Here is a 20,169-nt window from a genome sequence, read left to right on the forward strand (position 1 = left end):
AATGCAGACCAGTAGTTGAATTAGACAGGGAAAATCAGGGTTGGAAAAACAAATTAGACTTTTTTTTTTCATCTCTGGAATTCATGACAGTTTGTAGGATTAAACACAGCAAACCCTTTTGGTCAGTCACAATTTCTGTGTATACATATGTATATACTTAAGACTAGCTGTAGGAATTGAGCAGTACCCTATCTACTTCTGTCCAAGAATAGCGTTGGAAGTTACATTATGTGAAAAATTTCCAGCCTTTTAGCTTCTTTACGTTGGTACATCTAACTCCTCCCTGTCAGATCTGTTTGTCTTTTCCATGGCTCATCTGAATTGGACTGATAGCATTTGGGATCAGACTTCCAAAATCCAGACGAGGATTGCAGCTTGTGTTTCCTTAGATTAATGTAATAAAAACTAAGTGAAGCCTGTAGATTTTCTAATTAACTCCTTTGTTACCAGTGGCTCTTTTTCCCCTTTGAATAAGATGCTGTTAACGTGAGCAATTCACTGTACCTGAGATACAAAAGTTACAATCAACTATTTAGCTGCTTACCTTAGCTTCGGATGACAAAGGTGGGATCAGAAACTACTGTCTATGTAGAAGGCAAGATTGTGGATTTTTCAGAGGTAATATTTTTATAGTTTGAAAAACAACAAAACAAATAAGCCCCCTCCTTTTTTGCTGTCTGCCAGCACATTTGATCTTCCAAGTCTCCATTTGTTGTAACATGAATTGTATCAAACCCAGGCAGTGATTTCTAATCTCAAACGTTGTTTGCTGGTTTGACAGTTTGAACAGGGGGACTTTACGTGAATTTTTTTAGGCTTTTCAGCTAGATCAGCTACTAGGAAGATACTGTCCTACAAATATCCTGTCTAACATGGCAGAGGGGGAAACAAAAAAGCGCACAAATTACTGACTATGTTTCTCGTATCTCTTACAGGTGGTTTGTATTGGTTCAATGGCAGAATTGGAAGAGCTGTCAGGAGTGAAAGTCACTGATCTCCATCGAGAAAGGTCAGTCATGGAGACTGTTCATTGGCTGTTAAAAATAGTTGATCTGGTATAAGAAATGTTCATTCTTTACCCAAACCCTGGGAAATTGATCTAGGGAAAATACAAAAGTAGCAAGAGGATTTAAGACTGAGAATTAATATGTGTACATTTTCCTTTCTTCTGTCTTCCTAGACACTGTTAATACAAAATCTCTAACGTAGCTTTATTTTGTAAAAGTTGTCAAAGGAAAGGTTACGTGTGGAAAAATCATTAAAACTTAAACCAAAACTCGTATCATACCTATGCGCAAGCATAATGTAAACTTTTGTGCTAATTTTTGTTTTTGTTTAGATGTCATCAATCTTTTTCTTTCCCATAGTATTGATCATCTGACAATCCCTTCACGCTGTGGAAAGGGCGTATTGCACCGGGTCCCTGAAGTTTTTGATTGCTGGTTTGAGAGCGGAAGTATGCCTTATGCACAAGTGCATTATCCGTTTGAAAACAAAAAAGAACTTGAGGACTCTTTCCCTGCTGACTTCATTGCTGAAGGCATTGACCAAACACGAGGATGGTAATTTTGTGTTATACTTGTAATGTTATTGCTCAGCATCTGGCAAATTATTGTGTCTGACTGATCCTTGAATGTTGTATAGCTATGTTTTGATTAGAAAAGAGGCATAAAAGAAGATAAAAGTAACAGTGTGCAAACGAGAAGGTCAGAAACAGTTTTTCTCCTTGCTATGCTTTATAAAGTTAAAAGGGCATTGTTTGCAATTTAGACATGTACACAAAAAAAATAAAACAATTAAAAATCTACAACGTATAAACATCCTTAAAATACACAAGGGAGCTACTGAATTGTGAAAGTTCAACAGAACTAAACATGGTTTGGGATTTTTATGTGGATGAAAGATCTGCTAAAGTTAGCTATGATTTCAGTAAATACAGTAGCAATATTCAAGTAGTTTGGGTTTCAGGATTTATTCTGTAGCTGTTTGAGATTGGGATGTAACAGTGGATTAGTACGTCACATACTTAGTGCAGCGTTGCTTTTTGTGCTATCTTTTGAAGCACATGGGGGAGAGATGGTGGATGGAAAGCATTAAAGAATGCATTTGGAATTTTTACAAAAGTTGTCATTTTTATAGTATAATACTGAGGTAAAGTTGAGGCCATTGCAACATCCAGATGTACTAAACTGTCACTATCCCAGTTTAGATCTCTTTTCTAAATAGTAAACATAACTGGATTTCAGTTCACTGATGTTGACCTGTCTGCAAGATGCTGTTCGAAGCAGCAGTATTTTTTTCCTTTCCAAAAAGAGGAAAGGTTTAACCAAATCACCACACCAATTTAGCTGAAAAGTTCAAACAGATGATAATGCCATTTGGGACTGTGCAATTATGTTTATGAAGCACATAACCCACTGTGCTTCAGTTTGAGCCCTCACACTTGGCTTGTGTGTTGTGGGCAATGTGCAGATGAAGACATCCATATTATAATCTGGAGTAGATAGCTTTTTGGATTTGACATAAGCGTAAGAATTACTATAAATCCTCATCATACCTAAGCCCATCTCATCTTGTTCTTTGGAATATCAAAACATGTGAACACGTATGTTGATGCTCATATCTTCCCTACAGTGTTTGTATATGCTAATAAGCCAGTGCTTTGATAATAGCAAGCATTTTGGTGATTTGCAAAAGAGCACTTCTCTTTTGTGAAAGAAAAAGGTAAATTCTTATTTGAAACCTTCTATATGAAGGGATAAAATTGAGAATGAAGATTGGGTTGTGTCAGATCAGAGACGGTAAGTGAGAACGGTGAAGTGAGAACTGACACACGGTGAAAAGCGCAGGTGATGGGAGGTCTGGTGGCTTCTTTTTGGTGCAACAGAGAAAGTAACATGAATAGAGACAAGGGTAAAATGAATGTGACCAAGGTGATGAGCTAAGAGTGATATTTTCCATAACTGTGGGGATATGAGAAAGAGCTAAATTATATTTGTTAAGGCCAGAGGAAAAAATCTGAGAGTAGTTAGGTAACAAGGCTCTAGTCTTGACCAACTGAGAGGAAAAGCTCTCTGATTTATTTATTTTTTGTAGGTGGATATCACAAGATTTGTAGTTATAGTGAGAATGTGGTGGCCTACAGGGAATTCACAACTGGAGGTTATTGGCGTGCTTTACAGCATTATGAATTTAACCTGCATTGAATTTAACAGCATTATGAATTCCCTCTGAAAAAAAAAGGGAATGCTTTCTCCTTTCTGTGGGGAGACAAGAAAGGGAAAGGAAAAGCAAAGAAGTGAACCTCTATCTTTGTGCTGTTCGTTTTTTATAATATTGTTTTGGCTGATGGCTGTATATCTGCAAGGACATAAGCAGCCCGAGATATGAATGAAGCAGCAGAGAGGTCTAGGGAGCTGTCAGAATCAAGTGCGTCTGTGACAAAGATATTTCAAACATAAGATGTGTGAAGAGACACTCCTTAAAATGTTCTGAATGAGGTGAGTTTTCTGAAGGATAATCTGCGAAGATTACGTGCCACTCTTCTCATTTTGTGTGGCTCACAGGACACTTGGAATTGTTGACTAGGTTACCTCATTTCTGGGGGTCATCTGGTTCGACGATGTGAGTAACATAAAATCTGTCGGAAGTTCTCGGTGATGTGCTCTCTCAGCACCAACAGCACATCTGTCCAAATTTCATAATGCAAACAGCTGAATTCTCTTCTGGTTCGTTCAATGCTATTCTTTTTAATTGAAATCACACCTGTTGTAACTATATGCAAATTTATGACTTATCAGAAACTGATGGGAATTTGCCAGTAAGGTATTTTTAGATACTAAAGTATTGTTATGGTAGTAATGACACGTCAGTCATACAGGCTTGGGGTATCGGTCATCTGAAGAAGCGCTCAGGTATTTATGTTTAAGGTTTTTTTAAAGAAGGCTAGAAATGAAGGAGGAGGGTGCTTCCAAGTGCATGTGTTTCTGTGCAGGTAAAGAGTGTTTCTTAAAATTCATGGAATTACAGTGCAGTTTAACAAAGAGAATTTCTGTCTTGCAATGTGAATTTAGATTGCTTTTTTTTTTTTTCTTTGTGAGTTAAAAGCCCCTCTGAGGTATAAGCACCAGGGATGTCATGCAGGCCGATGAATATCTGCAGTACTGCACACAGCAGCCTGCATAGAGCTAGGGACCCACAAGTGTCAGCAATGCATTCCCAGTTACATGTAGCTTTTGATGAAAACTCCTTTGGAAAATGCAGGCAAACCTTCATTCCACTAAATCTTGTTGCAAATGCATAGCTGGGAGGTATAGCAGTCTGTGCCTTGTTCTGAATCAATTAGCTTTCATGTAATCGTGTGCTGTTCTAAGGTTGCTAAGCAGTTGTCAGTGCAATAGTCATTTTTAACTGAGAAAGCTGTGGCCCATCCTCCAGTTATTTTCATGAAATGCTACCATTATTTTTACAGCCCTGCTATTGGTTACTATTACAATTTTTCTGTCCTCTTAGACTGGTAGATCGCACCTGAACAAACAGTACGATATGCCACAGAGGAAAAGAGTCTACTTAAAATAAGATCCTCTTCTGAGTCTTTGTCGTATGAATGTTTCACGTACTTGAAGTTTGCTAGAATAAAACAGTGTAATTAGAATTTTAGTAGTAATGAAGTGTGTGCAGATTTCAGCTTAGCAGCATTAGGTCACACTTACATTGTCTCGTTCCAGGTTCTACACTTTGCTGGTGCTGTCCACTGCTCTTTTTGGAAGGCCTCCTTTCAAGAATGTAATTGTAAATGGCCTAGTTCTTGCCAGGTTGGTGTGTATCAGTAATTTCATGAACCAATTTTTATTTAAAGAATATTTCACTAAAGTCCCTGTGAAGTTAATTCATAAATTAAATCATGAATGGACTTCGTGAGGTTTATACACCCCAGCTGTGTTGCACTTGCTGCTTGCCAGCAGGATTAGTCCTTCTTAGAGAGAGCAAATGGGTAACAAGTCAGAATAGGAAATACTATGCATCATTTGTGCAGGGTAAAGGAAATCACAAATGTAGATGTAATTTTAAATAATTATATTTCATGCCCTTTACTTAACATGCAGGTTTGCCAGTGGGTGGGAGGGATTGATTCAAACCAAGTGTTTCACCCAGTTTCTCCAGGGAAGATGGATTTACTGCTTGGATTTGTAACTTGTGAGCCTCTTGCTTGCTTGTTTTTTCAGATGCTGTCATGGGTTCAGCAGTCAGACTGAAATGATATACTAGTGTATTATTGTCTTTACTACCGTGAATGTAATAGGGCAGAATAAATTAAGCTGGATTTTTGCCCATTTATTACAAGAATTTTGGGAATTTACTCCTGCATTCTGATATTTTCTAGTGATGGCCAAAAAATGAGCAAAAGGAAGAAGAATTATCCTGATCCAATGGCTATTGTAAATAGTTACGGAGCTGATGCACTAAGGTAGGTTTTTTTAAAAAATTCATGTAGAATCTGATGTTAGTTGTCTGTTTATAGTAGACATGTACCAGGAGGGCTGCATATGGTTTTTTGACAATTATCAGTAGCAATAAAGTTAATTTTGGAAAACTCCAGACCTGTGTGGCTGCTGAGTGGATGACCCAAAGAACTGGCAGTAGTTAAAGTGCCTGGACATTCATACTATTGACTTATCTCCCTCAAGGCTGATACAGACCAAAGCTGATGAGCTGAATGGAGGCCCCTCGTCTGAAAACGTCTCTAGATTGTATAGGATCCCACTCAGGCTGGCATGTCTGCAATTTCTGCTAATCGTTGAGTTGACCATGTGAAAAATGAATGAAATCTTTGAATCAGTACTGTCAGTTTTCTGATAAATAGTTAGGGAACAATTACTGTATAATACACATAAATTTGTTTGCTGCTTATATTATTAATTTTCTAAAGAGAAAGTTCCTTTTTTAATGATAAAAGTATACAGTACATACTTGCAGGAGTGAAACAAGAAAAGCAGAACTGGAACAACCTACTGTGTGTATATATATATATAAACTGTCCAGGTCAGTGATTAAACACACAGTTCAAATGTTTCATTAAAATTATACAAACATGTAAACATAATTATGCAGTCACCTGGTACTTGGCTGGATGCACCAGCTAGAACATAAAGTGGTACCTTGAGTTAAAGGCATAATAAAGACATGCTAATAACTGAGTACACTACTTATACATTTCTCAAGAGCTGTGTAATTCTTGCTGTATATAAGAAAACCTTACACTGCTGCACATGCTTCATTATATTCTACAACCATATGTGGTAATCACTGGTCTGAAAAAAAGCTTAGTGTGCTGGGATTTTTTCTTTGAGAAAGATAGTTACTGCTGTATCTAGATGATTTAAAAAAAAAAAAAAAGCAGGTATGAATTTCTTTATTTTTTTCAAGCTTTAGCAATTTAAAGACCAAGTAAATTATCTTTGTATATATGCTTACAATGGAGGGCTGGATGGATTTCTTAAATTTTATCAAAATTGTTCTTTATAAAAAGTCAAGGTGTATTTAGCAGAATGTCAGTGAATCTGTAGCTGAAACAATGAGTGAAAAGGCTTGGAGTTGTTCTTGCCAGAGATTTTAAACCATGAGTGATGTTTCAGTTGAAAAAAAAATTTGCCTTTTTAAAAATCTTAAACTCCAGAAGTTACACTTCCATTATTCATGTTTTTTGATTTCTAAAAAGCTAATTCATTTTTCTGCCTGTATACTCTTTCTTTAATGTCACATTTATTTATACGTACACCCACACAGAGAGTAAAAAGCATTACAGACTGGGCTCATTTATGGAAGGAGCTCCGTGATTCAGTTGTCTGTGCCTATTCACTGAAGTGCTTGATGTGTTCTGTTTATAGAAAAAGCTACAATTGAGTTTTTTCCTTGGCACTGCTTCCCTGCAGAGTTACTTTAGCTTTTGCAGAATGTGTGTGTGTGTGTATGTATTATATACATGTCTGTATATACCCATGTGTATGTACATATATACATATAAAGAATACATATATGCTTTAGGTACAGCGTTGAAGTATTCTCAGCAGTAACATGATAAAGAAATTAGCAGAAAATGTTAATGTAAGCTGTTTAAATGAGTATGGAATTGAATGGCAAGGGCAAACAAGAAATAGGTTGATTGCACAGTAAATTTAACAACCCAATTTCAGATTTCCTGAAGCTTGAATCCTGTGTGAAATCTGTAAGAATTGCCAAAACCAGTTATTTTGGTATTCCTGAGAGCTGTGACTCAGATTGGATAGGTGTTAAAGTTGAATTATGTCAGGAAAGAAAAAAGTTGCTTGTCATACTGCTTATAGGCCCTTTGCTTTCCTGTATTCCAAGATAAGCATTGCTTTTACGTTACTCTGCCCTTTCTGTCTGTTCTTAAAATGCAGAACAGGTAACATAATGCAACGGACTACTGCTTTGGAGAGATGAAAAAGAAGTTACTCTATTATTTCTCATACATTATTACAACAACCTGATAACACTGGCATGATCTGAGGAAGGTTTTATTTTCTGGTCAGTGGATGTAACTAAACTTTCTGGCCACTGGTCGCTTCCTGGCCACAAGGTGTAACTGAATTGTTAGAAATCCTCCTTCATCAGGTGTCTCATTTCTCTTTCCATATGATAATTGGCATATCCTTATATTAGAATAATTTAATGTTCTTTAAACATTCATGTGCTGTAAGACAGTATAGGTCTGCTGTATTAACACAAACAAAAAGCTAAAACCAGCTGTGGCCTTGGAGAGCTCCATTTTCTTTAGTTTCTTGTTGTAAAAGCTATCCTAGGACTTGTGACAGTCAGATTCTGCAGAGAGTGCTGCTGAGGTGGTTGCAAAGGTGCAATTTAATGGATGCTTTGTAGTTTTGATTAATTTGCATCATAGCTTCTTGAGGAAGTAAACAGTGGAGGTAATTTGTGGTGGTCATTATTTTAGGTAAGTCCCTAACTGCTAACAGACCTGGGCTATGGATAGCCTTGTGCCAGACTAGCTCTCGTATTTGGCTTAAGTTATTTTTTACTTCTGAAATAAACAAGTAGAGTGCATGTATGCAAATAATTGTGATAGGTGGTTTGATTTAAACAGATATATTTGCAAATTCTGGTTTCATTTAAGGGCTTACTAGTTCATTGTCATGCCTAATTATTCTGTGTTTTTGTAAATCCATAATCTGAATTCAGCTATCATGTTTAAAAATGCTTGGTTTTGTTTTTTTCTCATTTGTGTTTTTTTAATACAGTTCCGTAAAAGCCAGTTTCTGTGCTGCTGATATTCCTGCATTACCGTCTTTATTTTTATGCAGGAAACCCTCTCCTAAAGAATTTATGATCTGCTATTCTTGAGTTTGCTGTGTCAGACCACGTTAAGACTTTAAAGCCTCCTAAAGGAAGTGTTTGTAAAGATATATTAGATTAGAATCATGATTTTTGAAGTTGATAAAGCATGAGGAAATGAGTTAATAAATTCATTTTTATTGGGAAATGCCAAAGTCTCCAAGAATTGTTTCATTTGTTTTTCATACTTGGAAAGTTAAATGAAGCATATTTAAGTTCTTATGGAAGTTTTGTGTTACCTGAGAAGGACCTGGCTTCCTTTTGAGGTAACAAGATAGATAACAATTTGTAAATGGAGAATTTGTGTAGGGAATAAAAAGCATATGGATAAAGATAATTTCTTTTGCAAAATGATCAAGGAAGCCAGGGGAATGTCTTGTATCTGATGTGAGGAGATAATCTCATGTTAGCTTAAGCAAGACTGTCTTGAGAAGGGTCTTACTGGACAGGGTGGATTTCAGGTGTAGATGAACATCCTTGGCTGCAGATGCCCATGGTTCTGGAAGGAGCTGCTTCTTATAGTGTGATCTGAATCCTCTGCTTTGCTCTTTCCAAGCTACTTCTATAGCTGAGGCATATTTGTATTTGTAGGAGGTACGTCCTTTCTCCTCTTCTTGGGCTGACTTTATGACAACATCAATTTCAGCTTTTCTTTTTTTTACTGATCTCCCTTTCTTTGCCTTGTTCAAGCCCTTGTGATGAGCCTGAACCTTTTTCTAATCGGTGGGAATAAGTAGATTGAGTAGAAAGTGCTGTGTCATTGTTAAGGAGTTAAAAATATATGGGTGCCATTATAAAGATGAACATTAATTCTGTGCATCCAGTGCTAGTTTTTATATTGTGATAGCATCTGAGTACCTGTTGTGACTTCAATTAACTTTTAGATTAAAAAGAAAATTTAAATTCTGAATCAAATTCAGTATGTGGTGTGATAGAAGTAATCCCATGGCACTAGGAAGTGAATTATCATATGCTCAATATGTAACATGCTTACAATGCTGTCCTTTTTAGGGTTCTTAGTGTGAGACTGTTCCTTTGGGTATTTTTCCATTGCTACGCAGCTCTCAGAATTCACTGTGTGCTTAAGTGCATTTCTATTACTATATTCAGTTTTAAGCTTTTAAGTATTGTGTTCTTATTTTTCAGGTTATACCTTATCAATTCTCCTGTGGTAAGGGCAGAAAATCTGCGATTTAAGGAGGAAGGAGTAAGGGATATACTGAAGGATGTCTTCCTGCCCTGGTACAACGCATACCGTTTTCTTGTTCAGAATGTTCAGATCCTGGAACATAAGGTACAGATCTCTCAAGTCTGGAAATGCCAAGGGGAAAAATTTTTGTGCTTTGTCCACCATTACTGAGAATTAGTATCAGAGAGAGATTTAGGTTGGCAGGGACCTTGGGAGATCACCTGATCTTGACCTTCTCGTTCAAAGTAAGGCTGACTTCAAAGGTGGGTCAGGTTGCGTATGCTTGCTGTAAATTTCTGTATTTGCTGTTGGTATCCTATTTTATTAAGCTAATCACTTGTGCATCTTTCTCTTCTTGACCAAGCTTATTACATAGAAAGCAGGACTGAAATGTAGGGTACCATCAAGGCATAAAAGCTAACGTTTCTCAGAGGAGAGAAACTCATGCTCTTTTTTAGGTAAATACTCTATTTTAGGTAAATGTGATGCTGTTGCATTTACACTCCTGAAATTGGAGAATAAGATAGGGGCTTTCCAGTTCATGGGTTTCTAAGTAAATAGCTCTGCTAGTCATGTTTCTGGGAACGCCAGTAAAAAGTGAAGTACCACAAGTGCTTGAGGGAATTCTTCTGAAAAGTCCGTATCAAGCCTTGATGGTTTTCTAGGGACTGTCTTATCAGGGTTTCTTCTAGTAGCTTGAAAGAACTAAGTGTCACTAATGCTGCTTTAAGTGCTGATGCATTTTCTTTGCTGTTATCCCAAATTGTGTGGTCAGATATGGCTACATGTGAGGAAGGAGTGCTGCAAGTTTCTCTGTGCTGAGAACATTACCCTAATAACACACAGATTTAAAACAGAACTGCAAACAAACAAAAAAAATTGTCACAGCGGCCACTGCTGAAAATGCATCTCTTCATGTACTGTAACTTAAATATTTTTATGCAGATTCATAATTAAACTTGGGAATACTTGATGTGGAATGCATTACCCACAGCAGTAAGATTGTCTTGTGTAACGTGACAGTTAATTATTTTTATATTTAATTAAAATTAAATTTAAATGTCACTTAAAAAAAAAAATGAAGAAATGGAAAGAAAGGTAAATCATTTGCAATAATGCTTTAGACTTGCAGATTACATTTGAAGTGTGCTAAAAAAAAAAAAAAAAGCTATATGAGTGACACAAATTTCTACACTTGCAGAATGAAAGCAAGATTAAAGTTTCCTGCAGTAATACTTCATTTGAATTGAAGATTTTGCATGTAGGCTGTGTAGGTTCTGTTGAAACTAATTATAATCTTTCAGCGAAGATTAATGATGGAAGGCTACCACTTGCCAGTGCAGACTTCTATGGGAGTAGAAACTAAGCAAAAACAAGTTCAAACCTTGTATTACACACGAAATTACAGTAGAAGTTTAATCACTTCGGAGAACTGCCATTTGAAGCAATAAAGGCAGCTGACTTCAGTAAATAATACAGTAAATAGCTGACTTAAATGGTTTTATCTTTTTAACAGCCCCTTTTGGGAAGAAAGTCTAGTAACTTCAGAGCCTAATACTTAATGAATCTCTTCTCAGGATCCCTAGACGTCTTTCCTCAGACAAACGTGTATTGCCCAAAAATATATTTCAGTTTTTCTCTTTAACCTGTGAGTTATCTTGTGTGCTTTGCAGCTTTTTGCTGTGATCCTGGTAAATCTTGCAAGATCAGCCAAATGGAGGGTGGAAGACCCCAGTGGAAAATCCAGGTGCTTAAGCAGATAGTTTTGGTGATTCAGCAGATGTATTTTTCCTTTATAAATATTAAAACCATCACTGTGTACCATATTAGGCAAAACAGTGGGCTATTGGAGGTGCTACTGCTTAAATTAGATTTCATGCTCAGGCTTTAAAAACTTTTTCATTATGTTCTGCCTACTGCAAGATAAATTATAATTTCAGTCTTATAATTTTATGCTTACTGCAGTTACCGAGTAATTATAGTTGGTTTGATGCCTGCTGACCTCACACTGATTGCTGCACTTTTGGGTGTGCAGATGCCTTTTTTTTTAATCCTAAAAAATGTAAGCATCCATTTACACAGTTAGAAGGATAGCTATTGGGTCAAATAATCTAAACAGATCTTTTCATCTGGATTTCAAGGGAGGGCAGAGTCCAGAAACTTGTCAAAACCAGATGTTAAATACTGATGGTAAATCTAAATAAAATAATAAATAAAAATAAATATATATATGTGTGTGTGTATATATATATATATTAAAAAAAAAATCCTCCCCCACCCCATTTTCTGCTAGTTTTAAGAACATCCATGTGCAGACGAGTCAGACTGTTGGCACAGCACAGATGATTGTGCTTTCTTGTGATATTGCTTACAATGCCCTGCAGAATCAGTCAAGTGTTACGAAATTTCTCAGATGGGTGCAAACATCACTATTCTGTCTAGCATCAGAACATGCTATTTACATTTAGATGCCTAAAAGTCTTCCTGTTTTTTGTTTGCTTTTCAGTGGGGGCTTTTGCTCTCATATTTGTTTAACCTTCTGAAAGTGCCACATGATTTTAAAACTCTATGCTTGAAATGCCATTTCCCTGGATACAACTTACCTTCTTAGTCATTACGTTTCTTGTAAATGCTTTGGATCCTCCTGGATGAAAGAGTTCTGTAAATTCAAGACTCCTACCCTGTATCTGGAAGCTATGATTTACAGGGCAAGTGGGGAAGGGACTACTGCATAGCAGTTTGTGCAGTACTGCTTTCTGGCCCTTTATGCACGTAACAGGCCTCCTTTGCAGTTGAAAGTGTTGTGGTGAAATCAGGAGCAGTGGAAGCTGGGTTTTCCTTTGGCCATTTCTCTTGCATATGTTTCTGGAATTTGTGTTCCCCCTTAGGAAACCGGCATAACACAGAGTGAAGGTGACAAAATACTTCTGTCTGAAAGGTGGCTCGATATAGAGATTGGAATATATACCCTTATGACTTGAAAATGTGTTTTGTGTTTTTATGTTGATGATAGGAGGAGGGAAGAGAATTCCTTTACAATGAGAACACAGTTAAGGAGAGCAATAACATCATGGATAAATGGATTCTTTCTTTCACCCAATCACTCATACAGTTCTTCAAAGCTGAAATGGCAGGTATGCACATGTTGGGGGGGGGGTGTACGTATGTTCAATTTTTGATTAGGGAACTAACCATTTCATCCATAGACTTCCACAGTTCACTTGAGACTTACAGTTCAGATAAAAGGAAGGAAATCTTTAACCAGTTACAGTAATGCGTAGAATAGTGTCTTTATAGGTATCAATGCAGATTTTGCTGTAGTTGCTTGTGAGATGTTGAAAAGTGATGACGCTTTTTTACCATAGCTAATCCTATCAGTTTGGTGATGTGGCTTCCTGCTGTACCATCTTCTGCAGTGCTTGGAGTAATGAATAATACTGTTACAGTACCTGAAAGATGACAGTGAAAAGGATTCCAAATAGAATTTAGGGAAGCTATAAATAAATAATTTTTAAATACAATGGGCAGTGATCAAACCAGCTAAATACAAAATTTTGGAGTGATACAGGGGCATGGGGACAAGCTTTTCCTTACTTTATTCCATGGAGAGGGTTTCTTTGTAATCATACTGGGAATACGCACAAAAGGACAGAATACTGCCAATTTACTATGTAGCTTTATAAAGAAGCTCTCACTGGTTTTCTCCATGTATATGTTGTCTTTTTCATCATCCTGTACCTCTTAATCATTTCATTTTATATTAAGACAACGTAAATTGCAATGAGAAGATGTAGAAGCCCTTGAACTAGTTAGCATGATCCAGCAAGCCTACAAACTTGCAGATGAAGTCGTGATGGGGATCTGAAGAGATTTTCGTGCCTTTAAGGGCACCAGACACCTCAATACTGGAAAGAAGATGGCTTTTGCCATTGTAGTCCCTGCTTATGAATCAACAAACAACCCCCCATGCCAGTGATCTTAAGTTGCCATTGGAATAATTTTTAGAAGCCTTCCAACAGGTGTGCTTTGGCTTGGGGAAATTTTTATTACTGGAATAACAGATAATGCCAAGCTGGAGTTCACAGGGATATAGGACAGTCCTTTTCTGCATCAGTCATCTCTTGTGCTTCCCCTCCCACCCTCAGACTGGTACGTTCATTCTCACCAGGACATGTGTTTATTTTGCTACAGTAGGTAAAGCATTTTATTTCAGTAATGAAGTTCAGGCGAAGTCATCTGAAACATCTCATTAAAGGAAGAAAGGAATCCTCAAGCTACCGAAGACAGAGTTATGATAAAAGCACTCTGTTGTCAAAAACGTGTCTTTTTCCCAGGAGTTTTGTCCTTGATGTTTGATGGTATTTGTTGAATTTCATCTATTACTAGAGAAATACACAGGGTCTATCCGAGTTTACATGCTCTGTATTAAGAGGAAAATGTTTTGAGGGACTAAGTGATCTTCAGAGGTCCCCTTCCAACCTCAACCATTTTGTGATTCTGTGAAAGTGGAAAATTGATTTGTAAATGTGTACGTGGGATCTTGGATTAGTATGGAGTTTGAACAGAAATAATGTTTGTGGGAAGATGATAGTGGGGCAGAACTTCAATTGTGCTCTGGGTTTCTAAGAGGAAGCTAACGCAAAGGGATGTGTCAGCTGCCATCTTTACAAAGCAAGAAGATCATTCAGAGAAACTTCCTGTTGGAAAATGGCAATGTAAAGAATTCCAAGATTGTAATATTGATGATATTAAATGCCATTGACTTTTGTGTTAGAAGAAGATATTATGATACATTCATCAATGACATGATGACATCAATGACAATGACATGATTGATATATCCCATTTGGAAATGAGTAATAAACATGTTTTTTCAATTTATTTTTCTGCGTAAACTCTGAATTCAGTCAGATGTGCAGTAAATGAGTGTACTGTGACACGGTGCTCTGTTGTACTAATATTTAAAATAAATCACATTTTGATTTTTTTTAAGACTTGCTACTTCAAATGACTTGAATCAGGAAAAATGTTGTTTTCAGAAGGAGGCAAGGAAAGGTCATAATTGTGGCTGATAACCTCAAACCCCGAGTAAAGGCGATAAATACACTATACAAGCTTCATTTTAGAAGCTGATTCCAAAAATAATGAACATATGAGTGCAGAAGCTGTTGCAGACATGACACGATGGCAGCAGAAGTCAATGGTGGCATTTGCCAGCTAATGCTGTGCAGATCTGTAACCTCCAAGATGTGTGTAATAATTTGAATGCCACATCTAAAATGCAGCAGAAGCAGTGGTGCTGAGGTGCAGTTTGGGTGCTACTGTTCAGGGAAATGGCCCAGGTTGTGCCATAATGTGCTGTTTGTGCACCTCTCTGTATGACCATGTATACGAGCATGCATGCTTGAGGCTCTAAATGGCAGGGAGACATCATGGGGGGGGAAACTTTGCAATTAAGCTTGGCTTCTGCTGCTCATTAAAGTGTAATTTATAGTGGAGCTATATTTTACACCACTCTCCTGCCCCTACAAAGATGTTTCCATGAAGTGGAACTTAATTAATTCTGCCCCAATATCTACTAGTAGCCTGCACATCAGCGTACCTCAGCACCCTCCAGCTTTGGTGTAGTGTAGAGACCCTAGAAAGCCTTCAGGAAGGTGTATATAATAAAACCTTCATAGCTGTGGTTTGAGGAGAGCTTAAAAACTCCCCTAACGTATGCATTTCAGGACAGTGAGCCAGCTGACATGATGCTGCTTTCTGGCACCTGCTAGTTGTGAAAAGTTGTCAAAACTGAGCTGTGTTTAGGCCACACGCCTCAACACGTGCCTGTATGTGAGGAGCTTTTTGGCCATTGCTTGTCACCCCTTTTAATCGGTGCTCAAAATGGAGGTGTGGAAACACCTCTCTTTGGGATTGCTGGAAGTCAGTGTGCACCAGTCAACTCCTCAGCAGCAGACAGGGTAGCTGGCTTAGCATCAGGGTGATGAGAACTAGCTTAGCCAAATGAAATACGTGCCATCGAGTAGTTGTGCTGTCTATTCTCTCCCCTGAACCCCAGCTTTATTATGGAAACCTCGGTGGTTTGGATGCTTGAGCTTTTAAGTAGGGCAAGTGGTAACATACATGTAATGGAAAGATGATATGGAAAGTAATAGAGCAAGCAGCCCTTCGTGTTATACGGGGGCAAAAATCTGTATTTCTGAACATTAAGCCTTATCATACTTGCACTATTTAATCGTTTCCTGTGTCGGGTGCTTCTTGCGCAGAACAGCCTATCTGCTGGTGATTGAAATGGAAAGGAATGTGTGCGTGTCTGCACGTGCTTCCCTGCACCTGCGTGCATCCTTCCTGAAAAAGTGACATTTCACAACTTGGTTCATAGGATTACAGTTATAAAGAGGGGAGAAATGCATGCTTCCAAGCTAACTTGAACGTTGTATTAAATGTATACTCTTCCTTAATGTTTTTTTAGTGTGTGTGCGCTTTATTTTGTTTATGAACCAGTCTTCTAACTAGATGATTCATAGCTGTTCAAGAACTGGGTATTTCTCAGGAACACAGATTCCCACAGAAATGTCTCCCCCCCCATGGCATGAATCTTCTGAGGGTTTCCTTTTTAGGTTTAAATACAAGTACTCTGCCTTTAAAGCCATTTCTATTTTAGAAAATGCAATGAAAAGCATAATGAAGCTTGTAAAGTAAAGATAAATTTTATTCAGCAGTTGCTTGATTAATGAAACTGATTCAAAATTGACATGAAAAAGTTCCTTAATTAAAAAAAAAAAAAAGCTGTACATGAGTTTTACTTCAGGAAGCTAAGTCATAGTTAAGCTTTCAGTTGTTCACGATATTTTTTGAAAATTTTCCCTGTTGCATCATGATGTTCTTGATGACCTTGTTTTTTGTTCTGGCAGTTCTCCATGCTTTTAAGCTATGCTGAACTTGGAAAATACAACTTCATACCTTGTCAGGCTTGCTGTTACTGTGCTTCCTGTCTGCTGAAAAAAAGCAAATAATTCAGGGAAAATTAATTAAAATGTGTGTCTCATTTTAAATCTGACAAAAACTCTTGGCAATAATTTATAATAAAATTCTATTGTATGATTCTGCAATAATTTCCGGTGAACTTCTTGTAACTTGGCTGTATTTATAGCATGTACAAATACAGGATTTGCCAAATCCTTCATGATTAATGGTCTTTTATCCACTGTCCTCTTTACAAGTCAGATAAAAACATAAGGATTCTGTCATGCATGTTTGTGTAGGATGAGAAGAGTAATTTGGCGGTAGATGTTTGTCTTGTAGCATGAAACTTGATGACGTGTATTTCCTTAATGTGGTTTTAACATTTAACATAACAGTATGTCTAATCAACTTTTTAACCTTGCTAAAATTCTAACCTTTTTAACCTTCTGCTAAAATTTTATGCTCAACACCGGAGCTGCTACTGATAATAGGTTTCTTTAAGAAAGAAGATAGATGTAGATGGTAAATATTACTTACAGTAAATGTTTTCTTTCTAGCTTACAGGCTGTATACCGTAGTCCCTCGATTAGTGAAGTTTGTAGATATTCTGACCAACTGGTATGTTAGAATGAATCGCAGAAGACTAAAGGTATGTATCTACCTCTGTGGTCTTGTAATTAAATCCAAGTCTGCATTAACTTAATACATATCAGCTTCATGGTATTAAGCAGCAATCTATCTGCTGTCTTCTGAATATGATCAAGTTTGTACCTGAAAGTGGAAGATGAGAAATTAGAATGTTTTTTTTCCTCCTTGATTTATGAGGAAAGCTAATTAACCAACAGAATGCACTGTAACTCAGTTTCACTTGCTGGATGAGATTTTGAGCAAAATGAATGCAGTTTGGAAAACCCATTTATTGCATTAACATAGGAAATCTTGGGAATTTACAGAAACTCATTTAGGATTTACTGAAATCAGTTCAGTGATGCTAAAATGGTACTGGTTTGTTTCTCCTTCATTGTTTCTAATCTTGGTTAATGCTTTGAATAGGGTGAGAATGGGACTGAAGACTGCATTAGGGCCCTGGAAACCTTGTTCAGTGTTTTGTACTCCATGTGCCGACTTATGGTAAGGGAATTACATAACTAACTGACTTTTATTAACATAGTTTATCTAAAAGCATGCATCTTGGTTTCTAAGTTGACTGTAGAAATTGGGGGTACAGAGACTGAACTTAGTTGGAGAAAAAGTATATTACTATTGACTTAAGCAGCACAGTTCATTTTCCACCTCCCCCTTTTGTTTGTTTTTCTGCAAATATCACCTGGCTTAAAGAGACATTCAGATTTCCCTTCTGATACCCAAACACGAAGCTCAGAAAGCAGGTCAATAAGTAGTACCAGTTTCATCATTTAGTTCAGGCAGCATTTTGATTAACTTCACAGTTCTGCATTGAAGACACTGTGTAAGCATCACGTTTTTGCTGAACTGTCCTTATTTCATTCATAAGTATTACTGATTCATAGTGTACAAACAATAAAGAAAAGATGGTGAAAGAATGAATGCAACATTACAGGCACCATATACTCCATTCATCACTGAGCTGATGTACCAGAACCTGAAGACACTTATTGATCCAGCCTCAGTACAGGAAAAGAATACTGAAAGCATCCACTACCTCATGCTTCCCCAAGTGAGGTAAGAAACAGCTGTTCTGTGGCAAAATGGTGGGTGTTTTTGTTTGTTTTTGTTTGTTTGTTTTTAATTTGCTTGTCACAGAGAAGTGCTCCTTCTGTTATGTGTGTTGTAAACTGCTTTGAGTAACAGGAAAAGGAGCTGCTTTAATAATATGAATGATACAAAGTAACCAAGAAGAGTTTTTAGGATGTTGGTTAACACATTTTTTTTCTGTAAGTGCAAAATGTTCAAGTTTAATTAAACTGATTGCTAGCCTCTTCACTGTAGGAGGACATTTCACTAGCAATACACTTTGCACTCGCCTGTCAAAGCTGGAAATTTTCCCTCCATGTTTAGGCAGCAGACTTCTAGGTTAAAGGATTGTAGCGATAGGAAGGAAAACAATTAGGAGGAAACGCTGTGCTGGAAATGTGTATTCCTGCTTATGGCAGTTGAGGAATATCCTTTTCACTCTGCAAACCATACTGGCTAAAAGCTGTAATGTTTACCTATAAAGAGCCCCAGAGGATTTCAAAACCTCCTTGCAGGCCCTACAGTCGCAAGAATGCAAGAATCCCCTCATCTCTTGGCAAATGTTGATGCCAAATCCCACGTGGATTAAAATTATTGTTTTGTGTGGACCACATATGGAGCCAGCAGAGTGAGTTCTTTTGGCTACAGATCAGGAATTTGAACCATTGTCCAGAGATTGCCACTTCCTTGTAAGAGGATACATAACACGAGAGGGCTTTTCAGATGGATCCTTTTTGTTTGAATGCAGATGGGTGAGGGTTTTTTTGGAAGTGCTAGAAAAAGGTTTAGCTTGGTGATGGTTATATCAAATTAAGTCCTGGATTATCAACTTGACCCAGCTAGAATTTGACAACTGAAGTTTGCTTCTTGTTTTTTTTTGTTTGTTTTTGTTTTGTTTTGTTTTCTTGGTCCCACCAAGGGAGGCAGCAATATTATAATAATCAGTTACTCATTGTTGCCTTGGTGTTTTGTTAGTGGATTAAGTTAGTGCCTGCATTTCAGTCTGCTGTTAGTCACTGAATATGAGAGGAGCACGCTTCTCTATTTCCTGTTGTATTGCGGCTCGGTTTAAAAACCCCTAAGGACAAAGGAGCTGACCTTGGTATTTTACATGCTAGTTGAAGAATTCAAACCTTGTGGTAATGTTTCTTTCATGGATACTATATCCTTTGAGGAAGAGGTTTGTTCTTTCTGCTTGCTTTAGTAGTGAGCTGTTGCAAAAAGGAGTTTCAGATTCGCCTAATGATGATGGTGCTGGTTTTCTGTTCTCTGGGAAAGTGCTGCAAAGAATAGGTAATCAAAGAATGTGAGACTTCAGAGTTACCACAAATGTTTTTATGTTCCTGGAGTATGGACTAATGGATTATATTTGTAGGAGCTCAGTTCAGGCACGCACTTAGCATGACTGTTTAAAAGTGGCTTAGTCACTTCTTTTGTTCCTGTTAGTGCTGACTGACTTCATGCTGCATTGTGCAAACATGATGTATTTCAGTGGCTGCACAGTTTCCCTTTTTCTTGTATTTGTTTGGGTTTTTGTCTGCAAGAAGTTTGTCTAATTTACTGGATCTCCTATGTATCAATTATTCTCCTTGTCAGATAAGAAGATATTTTCAAAACTAAATTATTGTTGAGGTTTAGAGTTTCACCTTGAGTTGCTAAGGATGTCATTTGTGTTTTTTCTTGGAATACTTTTCTGATGACTGCATAAGGAAAATACTGTCAGCCAAAAAAGAGAGACATGAAAACTTTCTTGGTGCAGTCTTAGAAAATACGACTTTAATCTCTGACGATATGATGGCTGTACACAGAGAAAGCTGAGGGACTTGGCCACTTTCACAGCTGAACTTGAATGAATACCTGAGGTATTGTTTGGTTGCTTGGTGTCTGAACAGGTTGCTTGTATTAGATTTTGTGGATGTACATGCAAT

General features: G+C 37.3%; 1 protein-coding gene across 4 annotated transcripts in view; it reads left to right on the top strand.

Moving 5' to 3' along the window:
• The window catches only part of IARS1 (isoleucyl-tRNA synthetase 1), a 101,461-nt gene that overhangs the window by 51,752 nt on the left and 29,540 nt on the right, over positions 1-20,169 (top strand). For all 4 annotated transcript variants that reach the window (XM_027467325.3, XM_038185791.2, XM_021276421.4 and 1 more), the window contains 9 exons: positions 936-1,009; positions 1,368-1,562; positions 4,728-4,814; positions 5,384-5,467; positions 9,517-9,664; positions 12,573-12,693; positions 17,086-17,177; positions 17,582-17,659; positions 18,108-18,229. In XM_027467325.3, coding sequence (XP_027323126.1) covers positions 936-1,009; positions 1,368-1,562; positions 4,728-4,814; positions 5,384-5,467; positions 9,517-9,664; positions 12,573-12,693; positions 17,086-17,177; positions 17,582-17,659; positions 18,108-18,229 — 1,001 coding nt within the window. The remainder of the gene's footprint in view (positions 1-935; positions 1,010-1,367; positions 1,563-4,727; positions 4,815-5,383; positions 5,468-9,516; positions 9,665-12,572; positions 12,694-17,085; positions 17,178-17,581; positions 17,660-18,107; positions 18,230-20,169) is intronic.

The sequence above is a fragment of the Anas platyrhynchos genome, chromosome 13, assembly GCF_047663525.1.
Source record: "Anas platyrhynchos isolate ZD024472 breed Pekin duck chromosome 13, IASCAAS_PekinDuck_T2T, whole genome shotgun sequence".
NCBI lineage: Eukaryota > Metazoa > Chordata > Aves > Anseriformes > Anatidae > Anas > Anas platyrhynchos.